This window comes from Acipenser ruthenus, chromosome 10 (genome assembly GCF_902713425.1).
Source record: "Acipenser ruthenus chromosome 10, fAciRut3.2 maternal haplotype, whole genome shotgun sequence".
NCBI lineage: Eukaryota > Metazoa > Chordata > Actinopteri > Acipenseriformes > Acipenseridae > Acipenser > Acipenser ruthenus.
The window spans coordinates 16,555,275-16,574,832 of record NC_081198.1 but is presented as its reverse complement, the minus strand read 5'-3'; the positions used below and the strand labels follow the sequence as shown (position 1 = coordinate 16,574,832).

The 19,558-nt window shown below is 34.0% G+C and overlaps 1 protein-coding gene across 20 annotated transcripts in view; it reads right to left on the bottom strand.

Annotated features, from left to right (window-relative positions):
• adgrl2a (adhesion G protein-coupled receptor L2a) overlaps positions 1-19,558 on the bottom strand; it is a 104,432-nt gene that overhangs the window by 76,002 nt on the left and 8,872 nt on the right. For all 20 annotated transcript variants that reach the window (XM_059031876.1, XM_059031878.1, XM_059031880.1 and 17 more), the window contains exon 2: positions 5,637-5,814. In XM_059031876.1, coding sequence (XP_058887859.1) covers positions 5,637-5,712 — 76 coding nt within the window. In that variant the 5' untranslated portion in view covers positions 5,713-5,814. The remainder of the gene's footprint in view (positions 1-5,636; positions 5,815-19,558) is intronic.

The following is a 19,558-nucleotide window of genomic DNA, read 5'->3' as shown; positions in this document are numbered from 1 at the left end:
GCAGTTATCTGCATTATCAATGTCAAAACAAGTTACTCTCCACAATTGAGACTTAAGGTTAGTATCCTGTATTTTCTCATGTGCGTTAATATTAAAGTTTTTACACCAAATTTGTGTGCTGCTTATTCTTTTTTTTTTTATAACGCATACCCTGACAAACAAACATTTGGTATTCTTTAACGCTAATTACAGAATGACCAGAGAATTATTTAGGGTACCTAACTGGCACTAAAATCTGGTACTTAAACTTGGCTCTCAATTACAAGTCAGGGAAAGTTTAAATTGTTCTGGGAGGGGGTCTGAGGGTTCAATTTGAGAGTTAAGACTCAAAGGATTTTAATGTGTTTCTAGGACTCATTTGCTGTGCATGATAATCAGGTAAAACCTGTTGAGAATAATTCCGGATACATTTGTTTGCTTCTAATTTAAAATAATTCAAAACATAAAATAAAAGTCACAGATGGACGCAAAAGCTTCTAGTGTTGTGTTACGAGAGAGCCCTAGAACAAGTCAGCCAGCGGACACCGACAATATCCTGTTGTCTGACTACACGTTCTCGCAAAAAAACACCCGGTAAAGCTGTTTGCTCACAAACTGCAAACTGGCTGAGGTAAGGGGTAATTAGCTAATGAAACTATTCCTGGTGTGGACCGAAAGAGTGGTGCAGCTTTTCTACCCAAGCTCACACCAACCTGCCACCTGGAAACGAGAGTTGCTGGATATGATCAATCTAATTTACACATTCAGCACACCACTTGGCACGTCAAGATGTAAAACTCTCCTCTTCAGTGAGAACCAAAAAACCACAAAAGGCCTGCTTGGTGGAAACACTGACATGAACATTTTATGTAGGATGCGGGCCGCCTTCTTCTCCAGACCAATTGCGATTCACTTATTTACTCTGTAGCAGGGTGTTTTTGGGTCATGCCTGTTTTTTTTTCTTTTTCCACAAGGAATGCAAGCTCATGCCAGTCATGTGAGATTAATGCTACTGCTTTTAGCATCCTAATCCTCTGAAGCCTAATAACCTTAAGACTCGACAATATTAAGGCGGTCAAGAAAAGACAAACCCATGGTCACCCCTGACCTTTATTACCATGCCTTGTTTTAAAGCTGTCCTTGCTTGAGGTGCATGTCCCAATTTAAAATTAATTTAATTGTGATTTTTATCATTTAAATATACAATAGAATGGGAATTGTATGTGTACATATCTGCCAAGGCATTCTGCATATGACTCATGCATTCCCGCATGTATGCTGCTTTAATCTGGCGCATTCTTCAGACAGATTACACCTCTCCGGTATATTATCTTGTTTTCTTTACAGAACACAATGTGTGGTGAAGGGTATCAAGGCCATGAACAATCCCAGCCATACAACAAGGCCATTCTCGCTGTAGAGTCACCTGCATGGTTGCCAGTTTACTGTATCACAACATTTTTGACTCATGTCCAATCAGTACTGTTATATATTATCTGACTGTGTAGTGTCTGATAACTTGTGATATTATTGTCAGGGCTGGAAAGAAAGGTACAAAACAAAAACATTTTTCTTGGAGGATTCAGTAACAAAACTCAAGACAAAGAGCTCAATTCTGCATACACTGTCAATACAAATAAATTGTATTAATTTACTCGAATAGGTTCAGGAAACTTGTGTATAAAGCACTATCATGCTGGTAGATCTTGTATCTGAGTGAAGAAAATAAATGTCTTTGGAACATGTTCTCAGTGTAAGGTTGCATTTTAATGTAGCTATACATTTGGGAATGGAACTTGCATTTGTATAGAGCCTTTCATCCAGAACACATGATTTCAAAGCACCAACACTGTACTTCTAAATCATCGAGCAACCACTGCAGGCTTGTATTCACATACCAATTTGGTCTTCCTTAAGATACATTTAAGGTAACAGATGTGAACCTCTAAAAGATTATCTGGATTCTATTGAAAATGCTATTTTTTATTTTGTTTAACACATATAGGCATGGTGTTAAGTGACAGATGGGTGAAGCACTTATGTCTTTGCATACATTCATTGGCATTTGAATGACTGCCCATCACAAACCACCCTACAAGACAATGGCAAACATATGTGTAAAGACAGCTGTGAATGGTTGAAAACTACTTTAATTCTTCCTTCTCTAGCATACTCAGTGGGGATTAAAGTACTACCATGGGGTGGAGACCAGTTCTTAGCCTATTGTCACTTTATCTCCGGATCAGCAGATTGACAGCTGATGATGGACTGGAATGATGGCCTCTGAAGCCTGGCTCCGTGGGCTGTCAGACTGTGCCCCTAAGTGTGCTTTGAATTCCATCTGGACATCAGAAGTTGCAGGAGTCTGAAAGCTGATACTACTAAAAACTGTTTACTATAGCCTCTAAAACAAAGGGATTAAGAAGTTTCCTGTCATTAGTAGGCACATTAGAAGCAAGTACTTTCCAAAAATAAAACAAAAAAAAAACATACAAGGCTTTGACAACCAAAAACAAAAGATGTCTGGACAGTGTAATGAGATGCAAAATAAAACCCAGAACTACGACAATAGGAATTGGGCATTCCAGAATAAATAACTTTATAGTGTTGCCATCAATTATAGAAATAGAAATGATTCAATAATGCAGTGTTCATTAACTCCTTATAAAATAAACAATTCAAAAGAGAAGAATGTGGCAAACTGCAAAAAAAAAAAACCCCAAAAACCAAACATAATCCAGTTAGTAGATTTCATACTTATTAAATTCACTGTGATATAAAAAAAAAAACAGTTTTCAAGACTTCAAAAGTCTCTTAAGGTGCAAGTGGACATTGAGAAGAACAGAAAACCAGTGTTTGTATATCACAGTCACTATCAACTCAATTATCATGAATGTGTAAGTTAAAAGATCCTTATAGTTTGGAGTGGATTTCACCAACTGTAAGTAGTTCAATATTTATTTGTCATGAGGCTTAGTAAAAAAATGGAACATATACTGATTAAATCACTGAAGCAAATTAATGTGACATTTTGCATACTTCAGTCTATTTTCTTGATATATACACATTTTTATATTTTGTATGGCCCACTGTGAGCAGCACTGAAGGTCACTGTGTGGTAATTTAGTCGCAGGCTTGTTCACACATGTGTCTGGCCTTTGACCAGAGTAAAGATACACGCTATTTTTGTCCTTCAGCCTTTCAACAAAAATTATGATCAATTGGGTGGATATTTTGCAGCAAGATAGAGGTCCACTATGGACCACCACTCGCAAACAGTCATTTTAAAATTTGCACGCATTACGGACACACTTGGGTAACCTGTCAATTCTATGTGTTTTATATATACATTATATATATAGCACTACAGTGATAGGAAAAAAAGCAATACCAATTCACAAAGAATCCCATAGCAATATCTTAGCAATGATTTTACAGACTCACTGACAACTGTCAGTCTGCTTTTTTAAACTCTTAATAGACTGCTTTCACTGTATCATTTACCTCTGTCTATAGCTGCGGGAAGTATTTGGAACTGCCTGTGAGGAGTACATGTTTTATACAGACAGGTTATTAATTACCTTCTGCTACACCTTCTAAATTGTAGCTGTCGTAGTAACCAAAGAGGAACAGTAAAGCATAGCCTCAGTGACACTGTATGATGTCAACATTTTGCAAGGCAGTTTGCTTTTCCCGTTTATTTGGTGTTTAGGAGTCTGAATTAGCAGACATGAGTTTAAGAAGTTAGAAGACAATGGCATGTTTTATATTATGTTAAAGTAAATGTAGTTAGATATGACAGTTTACAAATGTTTTGTTTGGCTTTGTTTTGTACACGTTTCTACTTCTCAGATGTATTGTTCAGTTTCTTTTTTGCTGTTTTTCAATTTTTTTTTTAAATAGCACTTCTAATATTGTAATTTTTCTTAAATATATTGAAGGTCATTAATAAGGTGAATATTACCTAGACATGTAAGCAGATAAGGATTCCTTGCAAACCAGCAAAGAAAAGTGGCCTTTTCTTTAGAGAATAATGAAAAAAAATAAAAAAAATAATTAAAATGCCGGCTGACAAAAAGCTATTAAAATGATAAACCTGAGACAGTGCCTAAAGTTAGAGGAGCACAAAAGTAATTTAGAATCTAACCCATCATTTTACTGTAAAATAGACAGAGACTGCAGGACATGCCCTGTCTGCAATGTCTTCTGTTAATCATCTTTAATACCACTGCAATGTGTCTCTCGTTCAATCAGTAGCTTTTACTTCCTGAATAAAATCATAAATATGGTATACTAGATAATGAGAGCTATTTTTTTTAAAACCCATGTCCTCTCCACATGATGAGAATAATTTGTTTCTGAACAACACTTGAGAGGATTTCAATTATACAGGAAATTCAATTAAGAAGAAATTAAGCAAATTATGCTCACTAATTCAACCACTAATCTCAACCGCAAAATCTGAAATAATTTATGACTTTCTTGTGGAAACAGTAAGATGCTAACATTGAGTAAAATTCTCTGACATGTTGTTTTTAGAAAACAATTTACATTATGTAGGCCTAATCGTCACTTTGTGCAAGATCAGAAAACTATTTTAGAGCTAAAATAACATACGATCTTACGATTTCTTAGTATGTACATCACACATGAAACAATGTTGAAGATTCAAGTGATCAAAAACACAATCAGACATGAGCCAATTGAAAAAAAAACAACCATATATTGTTTGGAATCATGTGCAGCAGTAAATAAAATGATTTTGCATTAAACTACTCACTTTATACCGCTTTGTAAAAAAAAAAAAATACTGTATATTATATATATATATATATATATATATATATATATATATATATATATATAAAATAACTTAATACATTTATGTGCTTTTAATTCAAGACACAATTAAGTATGCAAGTCAAAGATAACCACATTCTAATTAACACGTTTCAGTTTTAGAGGTTCCAGAACCCAGCTTCACCTTTCATGTTTTGTGACTTGACTATAATGCAAGGATAAGAATCTATATGGCCTCCAGGGGAAGGTATACACACAAGCATACAATCTCTAACGAATCACAATTTACTGTCTAATGAAACCACATAAGATTAGTTTTCTGTCCTTGGAGACACCCCTCTTCAAAACTACACCCTCTGCTCCAAAGAAATGTATGAAGGCTTAAACGTGTTTTGGCAAAACTAAAACCCCATGGCGGAACAAACCCTTATGGAAATTTGTGTGTACCTCTGGTTTCATTCTTGGGTATAAGCAGAGTTTTTTATTTTTTGGTTGTTTATATATATATATATATATATATATATATATACACACACACACATATACATATATATATATATATATATATATATATATATACACATATACATATATAATGACACACACACACACACACGATTCAAAAGCATTAATATATATATAAAAAAAAAAACAGTACCATTAAAATCAAAAATAAATCTTAGTATTCATTAGGGTTAAAATAATTTACATTTACACATTTTAATAAATTACAGTAAAAAACAGGGAAGCCTAAACAGTACCCCATATTTACATAGTGTGTATTACTATTATGTTAAAATGTAGATTTGCAACTATTGAGCAAAAGCCATTTCATTTTGAATAGAGAGCGGACTTACCTTCTGTACACTGCAAGTGAGCCACTATGAAAATCAGACACCACAGAGTCGGAGGCTTCCAAACAGAAGATGCCATTGTGCTTCTCACAGAGATTTTCCACAAAAGTAATAATGAGATTTGTAGTTATACAAGTCCAGCTTTGCTGAGGTTAACGATCTTCATTGTTGATCTTCTTGCCTAAAAACAATCAAAAGGATTGGTCATTCATAATGTAGCAATGATAGACCAAAGTAAACAATTTCTTCTCCTCCTTCTTTTTCCAAAATGTACTTTCACATTTTTTTTCAGAATGTACCAAAAATGTTTTTTTAGTGGAATCCTTTTCTTTTTTCTTTGTAAAATGAAAGTCTTTGCTTTATTTATTTGTATCTATGTATTCAAATTCGGAGATAACCACAGTCCCCTCTTGTTGTTAGACAGCAGCTGTTTAAATTATGACAATCCTTGAGTCAGAAGGAAGGTAATCCTGGAAAAGGGAGATCCCTCACGGAAAATAACTATTTGTCCTAAGCGAGTAACTGCTAAAAGCACACCTACCACTGCTCAAAGGCCCGCCTCCAAACCATGCAACCAACACTGGAATGGCTACAAAGTCAACACTTGCATCACAAACAAACAAACAAATAGCCAAACAGTATAAAGTTCTCCCTAAGTAAACTGAAGAGGTAACTGGTAGGCCCACCTCCTTTCAAACAAGCATCTATTGGCAGGCTTTTAATTCCTTTTAGAGCTGCCAAAAAATTGCAGGCAGTGTACTGATTTAGATAAGGCAGCTGCTGAAGAAGCTTTGGTTGAAACATGATCCCTACCTGTGTATATAGGCAGATATGTGTCACTCCTTTAACTGCATTGTTTTCCCAACTGTTTAAACTGACTTCACCAAACTCCTTACCCAACTAAACACTTACCTTACCGGGGAGAGACAAGGGGAATGCTGACAACAGCTTGTAAGTGCCATTACAGACAGATGTATTTTTTTTAGGAAAAAAATTATGAGTAAAGCTTTGACTCGAACATAGCACTGGAGAAATCTTTTAGTTTAGATCCGTTCATAAAGGTTTTAAATGCTTGTCAAATGTTGAAAAAGACAGCATGCCAAAAATGCCACTAGTCATTGCTTCAGACAAACAAGCCACACTACTTTCTGTTTCCTTATTTTCCTGGTATACCTTATTGGTTTCTAACAATGAAAAGCACACCTTTTTTAGTTTTCAAAGCAGCTGTATAAAATAAAACGATCAATCCCTTCAAGTAACACAAGTTGGTGCACCATGTTTTAAATTTGTATTTCAGCTGCTGATTTATAGATTTCTACATCCCAAGTCTACAAGTCTACATCCCACTATAATTATTTTAGAATGAACAGTTGAATTTATGAACCATACCCTTAAAGCAAACCTTTAGGTATGGCATGTCTAGGAAAGATTTGCACACTACTAAAATTGAATTCAACATTTACAATACACATATTCTTAAAAAAACTGCATTAAACATATTATCTAAAATTAAAGAACCAGTTTAAAATCAATTTCTAACCAGCGATATACTCACTACTTCATACATGGAAAGTACAAGAACATCAGCTGATTGTGCTTTGTGAAGTGATACATCAAACTGGAGCAAGATTTGAAACAACATAGGGCACATAGGCCTGTATACTGTACATGCATTATGAATCTAAACAGAAAATCGGAGATCACAACCCTACACATTCCCTATAGATCAAATCCTCTGTTTGTCTCAGCTGTGCGGTTTAGTCACTAGACACATGTAGTCGGCTTATAATGAAAAGAACAAAAACACTGCAAGAACACTCTTTTTGTATTATATGTAACAGCAGGTAAGAATAAGCAGGTAAGAATAAGCCTTAAAAAACCCTCATCATTTTAAGAGATCCATAAAATCTGAAGGGAGTACATTTTTTTCTGACATTTTAATAGGTTACAAACTATAGACTCAATGCCACCTTTAGTAGAATAAATAAATGAACAATATTATTAATAATAATAATAATAATAATAATAATAATAATAATAATAATAATAATAATAATAATAATAATAATAATAATAATAATAATCAACTAGAACTGCCAGGCAGTTTTACGGCATCCAAGCCCCAGTACCAGTACCAATCACTTAAGCAATTACTGGAAGCAGCTGGTTTAGTTCTTGATATTTGCCAAGTTTGAAATCAGTAACTTCACCAGTTCCCCAGAAAAAGATTTTGAAAGTTTTTTTCAAAAAAATGCCTCAGGCATCTTGGTTCATGCACAAACACCATTTTTGAAAAAGTCAATTGTACTGACACATGCATGATGTTTTTTAGATTTGGAGTTAACCAAGTTTTTAAACTGAAGCAGTTTTAAATTCAAGAAGAAAATGTAGGGCTGGTGGCCATCTTGTTTAACAAAACAACACCATTTTGTGAATTCTATTGTCGTCGGGATGATGCCTACCAAGTTGGGAGTAAGTTGGTTAAATGGTTTTTGAGCAGAAGCAGTTTGTTGTTTGGTGTGCGTTTTGTCAAATTTGGTGGCAGTATTTTTTTTATTAAATTTTATCGCAGCAACTTCTGCTTTCCAAAACTTGAAGCAGGTTTGGATGTTGATGATATATGCCAAGTGTCAGATCAAATAAACAGTTTGCTGCTAGGGGTGTGTGGCAGCCATTTTGATTAAAATTATCGCAGCAACTTCTGCTTCACAAACTTGAAGCCGGTTTGGTTGGTTCCCAAGAAGATGATTTCGAAATGTATTTCCAAAAAATGCATCAGACCGCCATCTTGGTTGGCGGAGGAGTGCAATTTAGTTTGCATCTGAACTATAATCTACACAGGATGATACCTACCAAGTTTCATGTTGATTTGTTACACCTCGTGCGAACAGGAGCAGTTTGAAGTTGATGGAATAAGAATAAGAAGTAGTAAAATCCTAACAATAACAATAGGCTTCCCAGCCATTCTGGCTTGGAAGCCTAATAATAATAATAATAATAATAATAATAATAATAATAATAATAATAATAATAATAATAATAATAATATACAGTACATGTGATATGGATTTGTTCTATGACAGTACATTTGATAAGGACTTGTTCTTCTATTCTGAGCATTTCCTACTTGGGAAAAGAAAGACCTCAGAACTCGGAGGTTGATGGCTCCAGGCTTATTCCTTTCACCAGTTTTTACCTTCTCTTCTTTCTGATTCTGTTAAATCTTCAGAAACTACCAGGGTCACTTCCTCCTGGCTACATTAGTCCTTGGTTTCATTTCACTCGGCACTGCTGCACTAATTCTCTCTCATGCAAGTGCTAAACAGTCCAGCAAAACACCTACAGCACCACTATGTACAACTGTGGAAAAGAAACAGTTGGTACCCCCCCCCCCCCCCCCCAAACAAAAATCCCTTTTCATGAAGATGGGTGTTCTGTAAATCAATGATAACAGTTATAAGCTATAATATCTTTGTATCATGCTGAGCATGTTTAACATGCTGATCGTTTTAGACACCAAAGGCAAAGTCTTAGGCAGTCTGCCTGACTGCCATTCTCCTCATTAAACATTGTTAGGTCTCCCTTCTCAGCTGGATAGTTATTTTTTAAGCCAGCATAGCACCTGATGATCATCTAAAATGCTTTTCTTTCAAGGGTTTTACATTTTTTTTTTTTTTTTTTATAGGATTTGATCAGGTTAAAAGTTAAGGCGCACAATTTCAGGCTGTTTTGCAATATTATGACATATGTATTGTAGTTTTGCATCAATGCCTGTATTGTGTAGCACTATTACATTTTGTACTGTTCCACTAAAACATTTACCATCCCTAAATGTGTGTAGGAGGTTAATAGAGAGTGCTCCAAAATGCTTATCTTCTATATCAGCCTAAAAATGATTTTATTCTATTTCCACCTGAATTAACTTCAAATAAACATACATTCCTGACAGTCATATCCTAAATCCTGTTTTTTAAAGGCATCTGAGGTGAATATGCAGATTATAGAGAAGGGAACGTGCCCCCATTTCTACTAATCTCAACGTGACTTTTCTTGCACACCCTGTCACTCTAATATCAACCCACCAAGGACCCTGCCTTGCAGCTGAGGCATATTATATAATGACAGCCCTGACAAGGCTTTAAAAATATCTATTTTCCTGTAGGATGGTATGTCATTTCCACAGCTTTTCAAAAGTTTAAAAAATGTGAGCAGCTCGCAGAGAATAATTTTTTTTACTTCCGATGGCAGCTGCAGTGATCAGATGTGCCTGTTCTGTGGGGACAGATACAGCACTGAACTGCGGGCAGTTGACTTGCTATGCATTTACCACTGACATGTTATATGACCTTTCTTCACTTGGCATAGGCATAGAGAACTACAGAGAACAGCATGGTATAGTAGAGGAGGCAAAGGCTCACTTGCTGCTGACAAACTGATCCAGTCTTGAGTACAACACAGGTCATCACCAATCTGGAGAACTCGGAGAAGTGGCACACTCTGTTCTAGCCATTCCATTTTTAACAGAGAAAGAATCCAAACTGGGTGGCCACGTTAAAGTTTACGCAACCAATATTCTCCTTGACACCTTCAAAAAGAATACTGGTAAAAATCTTGCTGCTTATAATCAATAGATTAAATATATAGAAACTTGCAGTTTGATATAAACACCAAATTAGCATTATATTTGCTAAATATCTTAGATTATTTTTTTACTTATATCCAATTTACAACATAGAAAGTGACTGCATTTAAAACAACAAAATATATTTCGCTCACTGCTCAAAATGCACTCCTCATAAATCATTGCTACTAGCCATTCAATTAATCGATACGCACATTCCCTCTTGGACCAAACATATGGCTACTAAATGAAACAATAATGACTCTCAATCTGTCATACACTCAGCCATCAATAAGGGGTGGGTAAGGTTAAAGAGAGGTTTTTGGAAGACTATGTTAATTAAGCTTTCAAAGAAAACGGGGAGAATTGAAGCTAAATAAATATACTGCAAGCTGAACAAGCACTAAATACAAACGCTTAACTGACATTTCCAGTAGCCTTCCAAAATGAAAGCATGAACAAGGGATATTCCTGAAACAGGTTCATTATGGATAAGTTGGACTGTACAGGATCTACCCACTCCAAAAGACCAGAGCAATAGGTTCTAAAACTTTTACTTTTTTAATGTAAAAGAAGTTTTTGTTTTAAAAGGTTGTTTGCCATTTATCACATCTCTCCATTTCCTAAGAATAATTAAATACTTAAATGGTCACAAAACCAATGGTTAATAATAATAATAATAATAATAATAATAATAATAATAATAATAATAATAATAATATACAAGTGGTGAAAAAATTACATAAACCGTGCATAAAACCGGGACAGTATTTTGGTTGATAAAACTAAAATCACGTACTTGCTTATCTTTTATGAGAAGATTCTATCCTTGAATAGAGTACAAGGCTAATTGTTACAAGGTAACAAAGAGACACAGACCATAAGAGCATTTAGTAATTTGTTTTACACACAAACCTACAGTATATCGTGGTTTTCATTTATGAAAATGATTCTTTACTGTGACTGAGTGAAAATAAACTGAAGTGAAGGATTCACAGAATAATTGAAAAACAGACACTATCATTCGCAACATAAATCTGACATAAAATTAAGCTGTGAACTAATATTCTTAGATGAAGTCCCACTTGCAAATATTTAGCTTTTCATGAATGCAAGCCCTAGCTCAATCCTGAACTTATTATTCCATAAATCAGTTTAGGCCAGCCAAAGGTTTCAAAGTCAAAGAAAGCCAGCATTAAAAATGTATGGTGAGTAAATCAGAGGTGTCCCACCCTCACCCCCACAGTACCTGACATTTTGTATATCTTTTAATACAAGCAATGGCTATGTATATAAATTCTTAATGAGATGAGAAAAAGCAGGTTTTGTGGTAAAAATGTCATTTTGAAGATGGGCAGAAATACTTTGTTAAATTCCTGGGAATAGGTTAGACCGTGCAGTATAAATCCTGATAAACTGTTCGAGGACTAGACCTGTCTATAAACATTTCCTATAACAGGAATGATTTGTAAAGGTTACAAAGTTTTAATACAGGTGTTATGCAATTTTTGCAATAATCCTGATGTTTCAGTAGAAGTGAAGTGGATTATCGTAAATGACATTTTAAAATGTAATTTCCATTTACAGATAACACAAAATGATTCCTTTTAGGTCCTGAAAGATAAGGGTAATTTTACCACAGATTTAAATGGTGTCTTCACCCAGTCCATCCCAGGAATTAATAATGGTCTGACATTAATACTAGCAGATAAATAAGAAGTTAAAAAAGGAATACATTGCATAGGCAACTCGAAAAGAGAGATAATACCTGTCAATCAATTACAGCTAACTTTTACATTAGTCCTTGAGAATGAGTAAATTTGCACATCACATTCAACTGATACAATGCAAAATATATATTTTTAGCATGCAAGTATGTTTCATTTATATATGTAAGAATCTATGACACATAATTAAAACAGAATGTGTTTGATTATGGAAAACACTGCTTCATTTTGTTGTACTGAATCAAACAAATTAAAAGGATTTTATTTTGTTTTTGCAATCACTGTTTGCCTAAAAAGGAAAGCAGAATTATTATACAAAATGAATACGAAAAACAATTAGGGTTTTAAACCTATTTTTGGTGAAGAATTCTGTACAATAGCAGCTATCTATTGTTAGAGACAAGCTATTGGGACACATTTATGTTGCTGAGCCATTTAACAGATGAGACCAATTCAGCTGTTGTTAAGCTTCAAAAAGAATAAAGATATGCTGGAGTGTTTGCTTCAAATTATGCAAACTGTTATGCTAAACATCTACCATATGAAGCTTTTAATGACATGCAAATATACCCCTATTCATTCTGCATTGCTATGCACACTCATCACATACCATTCAAGGAAGCAAGGAGGAAGCTAAAACATAATACAGTAAATGTGCTTACATTAATAGCTATACTTACAGTTTACTGTGTAACTATTCCTAATATTTAACATTATATATATATATATATATATATATATATATATATATATATATATATATATATATATATTCACACTACTATAAATAAAACTGTACTTCAGGCTTAATTATGAAATTTTTTCACAATCACTATGTTACACTTAGGTGTAGCATTTAGAAATGTCAATCTAATTAAACTTATTAGATACAATAAGTACAAGCTTGACAACAAAAGCAGCTACTTTTTCCTTTATACACAAACAATGAGACGTTTAAGATCAAGTGCAACAGGCCGTTCTAATTAAGCCATGTAAACCATTTAATATATCTGTCATACTTAATTGAATGAGGTTGTTCTGTGCAAAACATTTATCCAAATTTAATGCAGAACTATCCTGACATCCACATAAAATAAGATGAATAATCTTGTAAACAGCTATTCACAGAAAAAGGCTATACCACACATTAAACACACACGCCAAGAGATTGAAACAGGCATTGTATCTCTCTTATGTCATATGTGAGGGATCGTTGAAGAAATCACTACCGTAAAATCATTCAAATGACCGGATGGGAATGTGTTATTGTTGTTATTGATTTTGAATACTGTAGCAGCCACTGACAAAACCAAGACTTTAATCCAACTATCTTTGTAACATAAAAAAGACATGTTAAGAAATATTCTGCAGAAGTACTCAATTAGTCAGAAACGCATCAGAAACCGTAAACCTTGTCGGTCTGACAAGTTCCCTAAAGCTCATCTTGATTTCTGCAGAATGCATCAGTGTTGCTTTGTTTCAGCCGATGCACACAACGCAACTGCGACTACACTAGCATATGCTTTAACCGGAGACCAGTTTCCAAAGACTTGTCTTTTCAATCGCGCGAGTAAAATCTGTGTATTACATGATGTATTTAAAAACTCTTAAAATGAGCCACAATTAGGAATGCTGTTGAGTAAATAGTTTCAGCGGGTTGCTGTGTAAATGTGTATGTCTCATTAAAACAGAATAAAACTAGCAGCTGTAAGAATGAAGAGCTTGCACTGTCCCTCTACCAAGAACCAGGACATCAATAATTCAGTATGATTGGGAAGCATTATTCAACAGGATGATTCATTTTTGAGATGACGTGTGGCAGCACATACCAAGAAGCAGAGCACGACAGAACAAGAAGCGTAACAGATTGTGACAGAGCCACGGCAGAAAATAAATAAACGGCGGTGCTATTTACATATCTAGGCCCCTGTTCAGAAACAATAATAACACAGAGATATGAATTGCAGTAGTCTGTCAGACAATTGAAATGCGGTATATTGTATATATAGTAAAATATTTACTTTGGTGAAAAAACGATTTTGTTGCCATTTCCTTGAGACTGCTACCGAAAGTAAATATATAAAGTACAGACAATTATTATGTGGACAGATATGTGTTTATATATATATATATATATATATATATATATATATATATATATATATATATATATATATATATATATACACACACACAGATACATATACATATATATACACACATATACATATACATTTTGCATCACCTAGAATTTTACAATTGAGACAATTAAAATAAATAAATAAATAAAAAATAATATGAACATAATTAGATATTTTGTTTAGCAATCAAACACTACAAAATGATATCTCAAAAGTCTACCGGAAGCCATAATAGTCGGAGTATTTCATGTTAGATTTTGAAATGTCACATTTTTCAATTTGTCAGTTTTTCGTTAAGTACTGCATATGGAAAACTACAAAGCGATATGTAATTCAATATATTAACGTAACATTATTGAGCTGGTTTCACTCAACTATATGAAGCAATATTTATTAATTCTATAGAGTGATGAAAAGCCATAGTTGTATGTGTGTATATATGTGTGTGTATATATATATATATATATATATATATATATATATATATATATATATATATATATATAAATAAATAAATAAATAAATAAATGACCTTCATATCACGGTTGGACCATGACATAGATACAAATGGAGATTTTGAAATAGGTGCTGGTGGGTTAGAGGCCTGTAAGAAACCAGCACCTTCTTTTAACAGTCAGAATTGTATTTACGACATTTAAAAAATACAGTTACAAATATTTCCATCTTCCAAATAAGTCACTTAACGAAATAAAAAAAAAAAATACACCATGTCAGAATAAAAACATAAAAGCACTGGATTATATTCCTGATCCCTGTCTGTGTTTTTTTATTGTTTTTTTTTTTTCTTATGTCTACCACTTCTGAAACTACAGTATATGGAATGAGTAATTGTCATTTCTCAGAAGTCCATCCAATGTGTCATTAAACAGTCACCCCCTACTCCTGGCCACAGAATGAAACAAACACTTATTATTATTCAGTTACACTGCTTTGGTTTAACAAACAGTACCATCCCTTTGTCAGCATAAAACTTTATTGGCACACATACATAAACAGCAATGCTATTTTAGGTCAAAAGTAAGGTATAGCAATGAGGAAAAACATTGTCCCCCAAACCAAGTTAAATGAGATACTGTTTCATGCATTTGATGCTGCAGTCTCTCAGATGCTTAGGGCTCAGTCAGTATCGTTACATGTCCATTAACACATGCTAAAGACCAACATTATCAGAATTATTGTGATGTGAATGTCTTTGAATTGCTTCATTTAGCAAGCCTGTTAAGCTTAAGAAAAGGGGCACTGGGATGAATTACTGCTGCAACCAGCTTCATTTGTTGACAGTGATGAAAAGCAGTCATTATATGATTCAAATATGCACTATAATAAGACATACTATCTTGTCTTTTGTTAAAAGTACAGATAGATGTTAGGACAGATTGTTATGCTTCAGTAACCGACTGAAAAAACAGCCTGTACTGAATACATATTTTTTAGATAAAAGCAAAACATTTGCCTAATTAAATGAAGAGTGTTATGAGATATGACTACAAAAAATCCATCTGGAAGTTAGAAAGCATTTGAAAGGCTAGCACTTTAAGTATAAGGTGTTGTAAATTCTGTGCAAATCAAATACAAAACTATTTGTCTGTCTGTGATTTTTTTTTTTAGTTTCTCTTGCAATGCGTAATGTTGTTTCCAAACCAGTTTCAATTTCCTGGCTTAATATTTTATAAGGTTAGAGAAAGGGGACATTTTAGTTTAAAAAAATTAATTCTGGCACAGTAGTCATGCGAAATTTCTGTGCTTTAATGTTTAGCGTTCTTCCCTCAACCATGGGTCTTTTCAAGAATTGTAATCTTGAGGTGATAAAAAGGGCTAATGTAAATTAATTGCTTGCAGAGTTGTCATCTCCTACCACCCATAGCAGGGCAGCAGATCTAACAATCACTACCATGAGCCCTGTGTATGTTTAAGACAGTATGCTTCCATCTGATAATTCCAAAAACAATTCTAATTAATATCACTACAATTTGTATTATAGACACGGGCAGATCTGCCAACTACAGTTCTGTTGTCTGTGATTACTCAGAATTGGATGTTTTATCCAAGAACACATTATAGGTCATTTTTGCATTTATTATATATTTGTTTCATTTAGGAAATACAACCCTGGGGCTAATCCTGAAAGGTGGCTGTCTGGGCACTCTGAAAATATACAGTTTGGGGGTATAGTTTCTACCTGGTGCTGCAAAATAGCAATTAAAACTCTGAGCAAGATTTTCTTGTAAATCTGCACCCAGTAATCCTATGAAGTGTAATTGCTGAGGCTAACATTCTTACCCTGTTATGAACATGCTTCATATCCATATGCAACTAAGTAGTTAAGATAATACATGAACATGCTCTGAGAAGATCATTCTTAGACAATAGACCTTGCCAGTAAAGTAAATCTCCTTGTTAGACATCAGTCTCTTCCAGAGATATCTACTTAACTGTTTCTTGACTTGAGAAGCTATTTAGTGTCACAAAGGCATACTGAACTTCCAGACTAGCTGGGATTATCCTGTTTAAAGACGTGTGTGTCTTTAGCAAAGGTAATTTGTTAAATGGGTTCGACCTAATCAAGGTTTCTGAAGAGCCACGACTGATAAGTAGAAATAATACTTCAACAAACAGACAAATTCTTTGAAAAATGTTTAACACATAGAGAAGCACTTCTAATTCAAAACCATTTCACAATGCTATTTTAGTTTAACTACATATTTTACATTGCATATTATAGTTATGTATGAACCACTGTTATGCTGAATGTATGTACTGTCAATGTACTTTGTGTTATTGTACGAATCAGATTTTTCTTTTTAATTTAAGGCAACTTTTATTATTATTATTATTATTATTATTATTATTATTATTATTATACGCCTTCATGGTTTAAATTCCAAATTAAAAAATAAAGTTGCCAGGAAAAAAGTATATTGAATAATATGCATTTAAAATCCTATAAACAAATTAAAACTACCACACACTTTCCTTTTTTCTTAATCTTCTGACTTTTTTAACCAGAGTTTACATACCAATGAAATAGGCATATCTGAGGCTGATTTATTAATTTTTTAAAATGCAAAATCCCTAAAATGAGAGCTCCTATTTAATTATCGGTTTACAGAGAAGATAAAAAAAAAGAAGATTTTATTTTTCAATTAAATTATAATTTGATAAGTCAAAACTGTACATATACAAAACATAATATAATAAAATATAGTATCTTCAAGTCTGTAAACCTGGGCAAAATATGGCCTTACATTCATTTCAAAGGCTCCCCCTACAGGCCTAGACTGGTGGAAAGGTTAAGAAAATCAATAGGCTTGTGTGAATCCTTGACATTCAGAAAGGACAGCCACCACCTTATATATATATCCTTCTAATACTCTCAATAACGTGTGCTAAATGATGTCTTAGCCAAGTATCGTCACAACTGGATGAGTCGTTGTTGAGGTAAATGCAAAACTGACACACACATACAGGCGCCTCCACTATATTCATGTTGCAGGACAAAAAATAGAATGTCATTCTTATGTTTTATATACATTCCCTATGTCACCCAATACAGACATTTGTCACACTTAGCCAAGGGAATGTTTTACATTCCAGCAGTACAGAAAAAGACACCTTACCACATGCTATACCAACTGAAGGAAAGGAAAGACCACCCAAAGCAACATAACACATATTGCTAATCTGATTCATCTATCCAGCTCAAAAGTAAACAAATTATCCCAGCACTGAAGCTGGATTTACTGTAGAAATTAAAAAGCGTGTTTTTTCCCCTTGGGCTACAACCTTTTCAGTTCCACAATCAATTAAAAACAACAATAAATGCACATATTTTAGCTGTTCTAGCAAAACAGTGCAACTGTAAGCAAGTGGAGTAAATGAAGTAAACCCAGAGTACATGCATTGCACAACGAGATGTATATTCCAGAAGCAGAGCTTCTCTAACAGGGAACGTTATCTGATGTTTGCACGTCTGCCTCGGTCTATACTAATTGAACTAGAGCTATGGGGCAAATAACAGGAAGACATTTTGAGAGCAAGTAAATTTTGAGTGCAAGTAAAAAAAAAAAAAAAAGAGCCTGAGAGATATTATCAGACACAACAAATAACTATTAGAAGCTTAAAACAAAGTTTAAAGAGGGTAATGGGTGCTGGGTAGTGTCCTGTTAGCTGCAACCAGACAAACTAATACCATAAATGCCCAAAGCAGTCGTGCAAGAACAACAATGCACATCTCAATAACTTATCCAGCATATATGTTTTGTTTTTTTTCAAATTCTAAAGACAACTTCTGGTGTCTCTTAGAATATACATTAAGAGTTTTAAAATGTTTCTAAATTTTTATTTAAAAATTTTAACAGATTGGGATATAGAGTTACACATCACATTTATAATATATTGGTTTTGCATAAAGAAAAAACAAATATTTTTTGGTACTGATTTGAGAGAAATCATTTACGTTTTAATTTAAACAATATTATAACTTTAAATAGTGCAAATGCAAATAGTCAAAATAAATCTTTGAAATACATTTATATTATATCAATGGCACACACGTACTTCTTGTCTGGGTTGCATATTCCATAAAAACAGACTCCTAAATAATATTGATTCTACCCTGAATAAAGCATGTGGAACATTTTAGATATAGTTGAAAAAGGGTTTAGGAAACTATTATGAAACTCTTCAGTCTGTGACCTTGAGGACAAAAAAATAAAAATACAAAAATAAAGATTAGACATACATGCCAGCACTACACTGGTCATCCATGTTATTTTAAAAATATTTTCTCCCAAGCAATTCCCTAGAGTGAGGCGTGTAAAGCTGAGCAATTTAGAAAAACAGGTCTAAGACTTTAGATTGTTATTTACACAATTACCTGAGGTAAATGAACAGCAATTTGGAAGGGAAGCAGCCTTTCACATGGTATAGTCAAGCAACCAGTGAGGACAGATACCCCTGTAGACCTTTCAGATGAAGAAGACATTCTGAGATACCTACTCTCAGCTTTGAATTAAAGAGGGCAAGACTGAGTCCCCGAGTGTGAATTTTACTGTTAGTAATGTACTCCTAACAGATTGTGAAAATCAATGACAAGACCAACAGGGGTCTGTTTTGTTCAGCACGTGTTCTCTTGTCAGGCCGTGATTAATGCTGTGCTCTGTAGAGGGAGACATTACATCCAAGCTCCAACAGAACTAAATTTCACCCCAAGGGCAGGATTCTGATTTAAACATCTCTATTTGGAGTGACATTTGTCCTTTGTTTTCAAGCAGTTTCCCCAGAAATTCCTGTAAATTGACTCCGTGACCCACGAACGGCCCATTGCTTTTGGCTTGTCATATTTCCGATCCTCTTGGCTGAGTCAGTGGGGCTGACTGTATTGAGTATGATGCTGCTGAATGTTCTGGGGAAGCA